This window comes from Mya arenaria, chromosome 8 (assembly GCF_026914265.1).
Source record: "Mya arenaria isolate MELC-2E11 chromosome 8, ASM2691426v1".
Taxonomy (NCBI): Eukaryota; Metazoa; Mollusca; class Bivalvia; order Myida; family Myidae; genus Mya; species Mya arenaria.
The window spans coordinates 43,330,926-43,339,867 of record NC_069129.1 but is presented as its reverse complement, the minus strand read 5'-3'; the positions used below and the strand labels follow the sequence as shown (position 1 = coordinate 43,339,867).

At 36.5% G+C, this 8,942-nt stretch overlaps 1 protein-coding gene across 1 annotated transcript; it reads left to right on the top strand.

Moving 5' to 3' along the window:
• The first annotated feature begins 606 nt into the window (after nucleotides 1-606).
• LOC128244870 (uncharacterized) lies at nucleotides 607-8,397 on the top strand. Its single transcript, XM_052962974.1, has 5 exons — nucleotides 607-689; nucleotides 2,489-2,722; nucleotides 3,571-3,686; nucleotides 4,539-4,696; nucleotides 5,841-8,397. The coding sequence occupies exons 2-5, from the start codon at nucleotides 2,501-2,503 to the stop codon at nucleotides 7,643-7,645; spliced, it is 2,301 nt and encodes a 766-aa protein (XP_052818934.1). The 5' UTR covers nucleotides 607-689; nucleotides 2,489-2,500; the 3' UTR covers nucleotides 7,646-8,397.
• The last annotated feature ends 545 nt before the right edge of the window (nucleotides 8,398-8,942 follow it).

Here is an 8,942-nt window from a genome sequence, read left to right as displayed (position 1 = left end):
GATCAAACACACAGCCTCTTGGGTGAGAGGCGGACAACTATATGAAGACTTTTAATATGTTTTTGATTGATTCTTAAAGCAAAGACAAACACAATCTTTTAGTGAAATGTTCAATTGCTGTGTTAAATAATTGTGATGATATTGAAAGAAAACCAATTACTTTGAATTATTCAACACCTCTTATGCCCAAAAGAAAGCTTATAGCATTATGCTAAAAAATAGGTCACCTTTATTCTGGTCAAAATGGGATCTTTCTGTATGGTCACACACGCTATATGTTATGTATAAGTATTTTAGCATCAATTTGACAATCATTTGAAATGTTTATTTTGAAAACTCACTTAAATTTAATCAATATAAGCCCTTCAGCATTTTTTTTACAGTAATGTGACAGGTTTTATTGGATAGATATAATAAGGAAATTTGTGTATTGCTTGAGGGATTATGAGTTAAATTGTTAGATAACGTAAAATCTTACATATAATTAATATTTCATTTATTAGGGACCGTGTTTGAAAAATATATTTTAAATTAATTAAAGCTAAATAAAAAAAATCATATAACGAAAACTCAATAATAACTTAATGTTAGGAGTATTAATAAAATGTAAATATGTGGAAAACAACTTAATGAAAACTAGCTACGATATGACAGTGTTTTAAGTTTTTTGTGAAATAGAACGGAATACAGTAAGTACGGATTTATTTCACTAGTTTTGTATAGTTTAATTTGGTATGTCATTGAAGAAGAAGGAAATAAGTATAAAAGGCGCACAATTAAAAAATCAATGCATTATGTTTAACTCATTGACGTTTAAGCTGCACTCTCACAGATTGAACGTTTTGACAATTTTTATTTATTTTTTTTTATCTTGGAACGAGCCAATTTTTGCGAAAATCTATGGAAACCAGTTATATAAGACTGCTAACAAAAAAATAACTCACAGATTTTTATATTTAAATTAAAAAATGATGTTTTGGGCATTTTTCTTAAACCGTTAGTAACGATTTAAGCCATAAAACATTAATTTTATAACGGAAATATGAAAATCTGTGACCTGTTCTTTTATCAGCAATCTTTTATCATTGGTTTGCAGATATTTATGCACGAATTTGCTCTTTCCAAGACAATAAATAAAAAAAGTTGTAAAAATGGTATATCTGTAAAAGTGCAGCTTTAATGATCGAAACAAAAATATGCATATGATTTTGGAAGAGAATCTTCCTGATGTTTAGGCGCTTTTTTAACTGGGGACTTTGTGGCCATGCAACATGTCGGCTATTAATTAAAATATATATCATTTATAAAGGCTACTATTATTTTTATCTGTTCTTAAATCATAAGTCAAATATTAAAGACGAACATGGTAATGCATTAAAATTGAAAAAATTTTTTTTTGCATCCACCTTTATTGTGCACCTGTGACTTAAAAAAATAAACATTTTTCCGGGTTACTCTACCCACAATATAAGAAGTGGAAAGGATGGCATGTGTTTTTAATAAAAAAAAAATGACATTAAGGGTGGCAATGTTATTTCGGGTAGAACAGTTTTGTGAGGGTGGCCTTGCAGAAGTTATTGTAGCTACTTGTAAGTGCTACAGATAAGAATAAATGTTATGACAGGGGTGTACCTATAGGCATTCTCCAGTATAAATAACTTTGGTTCCCGAGATCAGGAATAAAAAAAGAAGTTCAAGGGTTGTATATACAAGTAGGTTGTCATAATTCCACTGCATATTGACTTTTATAATGCTTAAAACTGGTTATTTCATGTCTGTATTCTTAATTCTCTCTCTCTCTATCTCTCTCTCTCTCTCTCTCTCTCTCTCTCTCTCCCTCTCTCTCTCTCTGGTTCAATAGTATTACAAACTTTTTATGGATATATAAAACTTGACATTTAATTTCATTTAATTTGCAGTCTTTTTCTGTTTGTTTTTTTCTCAGACATATGATTTTCTGTTATAAGTTCCGCTATCCAATTGTATTAAACTAGTTCATTATGAGGTTGGGTCAAAGTTGACCGCAAAGTTTTTGATTGGTCAATATTTATTCAAAAATTAATACTAACCAATCAAATCATTGAAATATGCAAACTAGCATAATTATAACCTGTTGAAAACTTATCCAAATTAAAGTTGACATTATTTTAGTGTCACATTTTTGCTATTTTGCTACATTTTGGAGTGCATTGAACTTTTGCCAGTATTGAAAATAAACACAAGTTGAGGGAAGAAAACAAATCAGTGTGTCGCCATTGGAAATATTTATACAGATTTAAGGTTATTGAAGCTATGATTAAAATTCTTAAATAAAAGCCCCCCCCCCCCCCTCCCTGGCTATTTATGAGTTATTGCATTATTTGTTATATGAATTACAGTTTCTTCTAATTTGTAGTTATTAACTCAGATTTTTATTAAAAGCATGACATATTTTGTCATTAAACGTATGTAGTATAGTTGGCTTAAAATACAGTTTTGTTTTATTCAGCCTCATCCAGTCATGGTTACCCCACTGTTGCTATGGCTACCAATGTTGCTGGTCAACACGGTAACAGCACTGGAGGTCGGGGAGAACTATCCGATGACCACGCAGGACCAGGAATGGCTCGACTCCCTGTTCTATATTCCCACTGAACCACGGGTGCGGGTCGAATACCGCATGCTCTCTGATGAACAGAGGAAACAGTTCCATGATGCTTTCCTGGCTATGAAGAATGATACAGTAAATATTGGCTAAATTTTAACAGTGCTCCAGCCAGGATTTGGAAGGGACAGGATGCTAGGTCAGGGAGGGCACTTTCGATGCTAATTGAATGAGCCTTATTTAAATGGGGAATTTGTAATGGGCAATGTTCAATTCTTATTGTGTATGTGTTCTAAACACTTTCAATACGTATAGTTTGTTATAAATACCATAGCTGTTTCCTTTAAATTAGTGTCAAAATTACGTATATTAATTATTTTCATAATTAGTTCTGAAAAATGACTCTGTTAAACAGAAGGCACAGCAGGGTGCTGGAAAGGGGCAGCGGGTGCCCTACCCTGCTATTAGGCCTAGCTGGAGCACTGTTGGGCCTTCCTGGTAATGTTAATAAATAAAATATTTTCTTCGTAATTTAAAACAAAAATATACAACATTGACTATGAATAAAACGAAAATAGTGAAATTACTTTCCTTATCTGTATGCGTCAATTTCAAAGATTCCAGGGACCAGTTGCTCAAAACCTCTGTTAAATTTAACGACTTATCAAACTTGTAACTGTCCGTTAGATATAGACACAATGTTATAGCAGTCAAGTATGGATGATTTAATTGATGATTATGCACCAGTCAATTGTAACCACGGCCTCTCATCCCCCTCCCCAGTGCCGAATGAATGCGGTGGTTTTGTTTTCATGCTTACCTAGGTATCCCGGGCCTGGAGGGGGGGGGGGGGTTACAACTGACTGGTGCATTAATGTAACTTGCTTTTAAATTTACCTCAGACAATCCAAATTTGGTGATATATATCTTTAAAGGCAAACTTGAAATGCTGTTGAATTAAAACTATTCCATCTTTTAATTGTCAGTCGGTCACACCTAACAAGTTCCGGCTGTTGGCGTCCCTACATCACCGACGTGTCACGCGTTCTAGTGCTCACCGTGGAACAGGCTTCCTTGGCTGGCATCGTGTATTTACACTGCTGTATGTAGCATTTATATATTTAGTCACTGATCAGAACCAGGGGCGGATCCAGGATTTGCCATTAGAGGGGATGTAACTTGGGTGCGTAACCTTTTGACCTCCGCCCCTCCCTCAGAACCAGAACCCTGCAGTATGTAACATTTATATTTACAGTTATTCATAAAAAAACTACATATGCGCATAATTTAGTTAGAGGACGTAACATGCTTCATAGGCTGGCACCATGCACTAGCGAATTTGGAGGGGGATTCACCCGGCGCGCGCCCCATCTAACAGTATCCAAGTTTAATATCGATAATGGAGAAAAAATGTGCTACGCTCAGAATGCACCATTTCCGGATATGAATTGTTACAATTTTCTTGAGGGAGTAAACAAGGATCCCCAGTTTATGCCATATGCTTTCGGTTCTGAGGGAGGGGCATATGTTAGAAGGTTTCGCCCCTAATTTATGCCCCCTTTAACGTCGATTCCTCGAGACACCCCTGCCATGTCTTTTAACGGCTGTTTGGAAAATTTATATACTTCATAGGTCAGAGCATCAAGATGTCTATCTATTATCCCCTTAATAATTATTAAATTTCCTCAAAATTTGTTAAATATAGTTCTCATATTGTCTTGCTTTTTTATTCTAAAATTTTGTCACAATAGTCAAAGATTTTTGGATTCTCCTTACCAAATATCTATTCATTTAAAGGCTGTTGGTCAGAGTTGGTTTGTAAGAAGTTAGAGTCTATTAATACCATTATTGTACTCAAGTGATGAGTAAAAGTTTAAAGAAATCGAAAGAAATGATGTTAACAACTTTTGACCTTTAATGAATAAACAGGAATAAACAAGATATTTTATTCAAGGTTTGAGAATGCCTTGCGTGAGCAGCAGCCCAATTTGACGATGCCTTACTGGGACTGCAGCCTGGAGGCTGCCCTGGACATACCCAGATTTTCCAGCCTCTTCAGTGAGGATTTCCTGGGGAATGGAGACGGATATGTTGTCAATGGACCATTCAAAGGTATGGGATGGGAATTTGAGCATTCAACGAAAATGGAGTACATTAAATTAAATGAGGAAAGGAGGTATTGAAAGGTATGTGAAGGGATAGTGGTCATTTAAATGTATGTAATTGCTAGATAGGGCATTCACTGGAATAAGGAAATGGGGATTTAAAGGTATATTATTGGTAATTGAGAGAACTGAATGAGGAAGGTGGTTTAAAGGCATGATATCTGGAAATGGGGCATTGAAAGGTATATGAGGGTAAAATTGGGCATGGAACGGTATGTACATGGGAAAGGGGCATTTAAATGTATGTAATGGGGAACTGGGCATTTAAAGGTACATTGCAAAGTGGCATTGGAGGGCATGTGAAGGGGAGAGGGGAGTTGAAAGGCATGTGAAGGGGAGCGGGGCAATGGAATGTATGTCATGGGGCACTGAAAGGTACGTGATGTGGGAAAGAAACATTGAAAGGTTATCATGGGGCATTGAAAGGTATGTGAAGGGGAAAGGGGCATTGGAAAGTATGTAATGGGGAACGGGGCATTGAAAGGTATGTGAAGGGGAAAGAGGCATTGGAAAGTATGTAATGGGGAACGGGGCATTGAAATGTTTGTGGAGGGAAAAGGGCATTGAAAAGTATGTAATTGAGGCATTGAAAGGTATGTGAAGGGGAAAGGGGCATTGGAAAGTATGCAATGGGAAACAGAGCATTGAAAGGTATGTGAAGGGGAAAGGGGCATTGAAAAGTATGTAATGGGGAACAGGGCATTGAAAGGTATGTTATGGGTAAAGGGGCATTGAAAGGTACATCGTGGGGCATTGAAAGGTATGTGAAGGAGAAAGAGGCATTGAAATTAAGGTACATGTATGTGAAGGGCAAATGAGGGCACTCAACAGTATTAAAAGAGACCTAGGAACAGGTAAGTTTGACTGATCATGTGTTCTTGATGAAGTAAAAAAGTTTTGATATTTTGATTATTTTTATGTTATGATTCTATTGTCAGACAACTTCCTTAAATTAAAGTGAGGCTTAAAACAAGTTTAGGATTTGGCATATCCAACATACAAAATGTAACATCAGTATCTTTTTGACATATTTACTATACATACAAAATTATACTGTGTTAAACGGTGAAATATCTCAATGCATTTTTTAGCATGGGAGGTGCAAACTGGCACACTGTACAGAACTGTGGGTATCACTAACAGTCCATTGAACGACCGTAACATCACATATATGATGGAGCAGTCCTACATCGCTAATATCAGCTACCCTGCTGCCGGGAAGGACATGGAACTCATCTTCGAGTTTATACACAACCGAGTCCACCACTGGGTGGGTGGGGAGATGAAATCAATTGAGACTGCAGCTGACGACCCAATTTTCTATCCCTATCATTCGTTCGTGAGTCTTGTGTGGGCGGAATTTCGTGCTCTTCAGAGGGAGAAAGGTATAGACCCTGAGATTGACTGGGACGAGTTTTATGGGCAGTCGAGGCATAATATTTACGCTCCTATGGGGTTGGGGAGTCTTATGGCTGTGGACGGGAGTAGCGATATATTTGAAGAGAATATTATATTCGCTGACAGGCCACAATGTTCAAGATTGGAGCCAGATTCCTGTGGAACGCCAAACCTGTTTTGTAATGTGACAATTGAGAAGTGCTCTCCTTGGACCATTAATGAATACACTTATATCAAGATAAATGCTGAAGAAGCAGGAACATCCATTCAAGATGTAATTGGTTCGTACAAGGAAAGTAAGCTGAAGAAAGGGTATGAGGAATTAAAAGAGCAGTTTGGTACTGATGTGGAATGGGCGGTTAATGCCGCACCATATCTTAGTGACAACATTGAAGATCTTTTCGCTAACATGGTGATTACTACGACCCCTTGGCCTGAAATAAAGGAGCGAAATATTCTTGATGTATTAAATGGGCTTAACTACAAGGAAACAGCCGCATATGAGCAGATATATGGCAATGACCATGATGGCATTCACGTTCATGAGTCGGGTGAACATGATCATGATCACAATGATCATGATTATGATGATCATGATCATGATTATGATGAGCATCATCATGATCATATCATCAAAGAAGGAGCTGTTGTTCAAAGTTCACAGAGAGTGAGGCACAGGCAACTACATGTATCAGAGTTTGAAAAGTTTATGGAAAAGTACTCATTACTGATTCTTGGTGGACTAACGATAGTGCGGATTGTATTAGCGGTGTTAACAAAGTGTGTTTCTGTTCACACAACAGGCTGGGCATGCTCGTCAAAAAAGCAGAAGTATTGCATGGACGGAATTGTTAATGTGAATTTTGATGAGGATGACAATCATAGAAAAGCAAACAGCGAGAATAGGTCCGACAATATTTACACTGTGACTGTAGCTTCCACTGATACCGACTCGCCTGCTTTGTACATACGATTTGCAAAGTTTGAGAATGGAGGGACAACGGTCACAAGCAGTTCAACCTCCAACACTCAGCCCACTGTAGAAGCACAGAAACCGAGTCATGGAAATTATCTTGATATGACGTACAAGAGTCAAGTCAGCCAGGACAGTTCAAGAAATGTTTCTGATATATTCGAAGCTGATGACAATGAGGAAGTTACAGAGATTGATAAAATGAGTGAGGAGTTTGATAGGAGCTATAACTCAATTGAAAATGAAAACTTTGACTACATCCGCTCGGCCATACAGGCATCGGAAGAATTGAGGGACCAAGTGAGCAGTGAGGTCTTTGATGATTATGATAACCACCTGATGTTTGTGCGAGAGTCAGGGGGTGGACTGGAGAACCCAGGGAGCCCTGTTCCCCCTCCAAGATCAAAGGTAAAGTCCCAGAAAGTTGGGAATGGGATGACCTCTCCCTCAGGAGAGCCTGCTGTATGTTCACAGACGTCTGAAAATGGTGGATACGTAAAGCACTTTCCAGTCACTCATATGTAATAAAATAGACGCGTGTGACTGGTATAAGCAATGTGAATCTAAAATTTGGAATTTAGATGTAATCCTAGTCATAGAAAACTGAACGATACAGTTGGTTAGAATGCATTTTGAACTAGTATAGTTGTTAGATGGAACCTTTATTTTTCTTAAAAGGTTCTCGCTCATGTTTTTATGTAAAATGCATGTTTTTGTATGACGAAATAGTGTGGCATATCATTAGGAGTGTTACAACGAAGACACCACAAGCTTAAACCCTTCAGCAAATGTTGATTGTTGCTTAAAATTATTGTCTTTGAAGATTACAAATGTGCAATAGCATTAACAACGCTAATCACTTAATTACATATTTGTTGCTGCGTTATTGGTGGATTGACATTGTCACGTGATGTCATCAATGTATTGTTAAGATGACAAAATATCAACCTTTGGGTTAAGATGTGTGTTTTCTTTCTTTTTTCTTCACTTCATCGGCATGGATTTGCACCCCACTTCAACCAAAATACTTTTTAGTCCTTTTTCTGCAATTTCGATATCATAGAGTGAAATAATAAGTGTTTTCAGATGCATTTCCATGAAATTTGTATTCCAAAAACATGAGCGAGTACCTTTAACATTAACATGAAGTGACTGACTGATGCTACTTTCCTTCTTTTAATTGTATAAATTTATGTCTGCATTTGTATGGATGAATTATGAAAGATGTGTTTTATTTTGTATGTACACTCAAAATGTAGCTGCTAATAAACAATATAAATGGGCATTTTGCTTTATGTTATTACTAACTAAAGTTTTGCTCAACAGCGTCTAGAGGCCCATCCATGGTCCATAAACTTGACAATAATATTGAAAGAAATGTCGTTAATAAGACTTGATCAATATGAATTGATGACGAAATCTTCTCCATATTATTAAAATTCTACTTTACTAGAGTGGTTTACAAAGTACATATAATACAAAGAATTCATTTAAATAATTACCAACTTCATTGATTATTTTTATTTACATTCGCTGTTCTGAGTAAATAAAACTTGATGTTCATATTGCATAACACGCCAAGTCAAAAGAAAACAAAGCATGATTTGTGTACAAATAAAAAATAGCCTTTATAAATGGGGTTCAGCTATTCAAGTTATAGCTATGTGGCCGCAAATACCCCAGTTAAAAAGTGTCAAAATATCACTAATATTTTTTTCTTATCTGTACACAAATTATAATGCTCTTTTGTTATGATCATTTAAGTCAAATGAGGTAATCCATCAATGCGTTTGTAAGTTATAGCCTGAACACTAAGTGTTAT

Excerpts from the sequence above, each read along its gene's own strand:
- LOC128244870 (XM_052962974.1), top strand. The coding sequence starts at position 2,501 with ATGGTTACCCCACTGTTGCTATGGCTACCAATGTTGCTGGTCAACACG. Across the intron at positions 3,687-4,538 it reads CATCGTGTATTTACACTGCT|GTTTGAGAATGCCTTGCGTG; the intron begins GTATGTAGCATT and ends ATTTTATTCAAG. Across the intron at positions 4,697-5,840 it reads TGTCAATGGACCATTCAAAG|CATGGGAGGTGCAAACTGGC; the intron begins GTATGGGATGGG and ends TGCATTTTTTAG.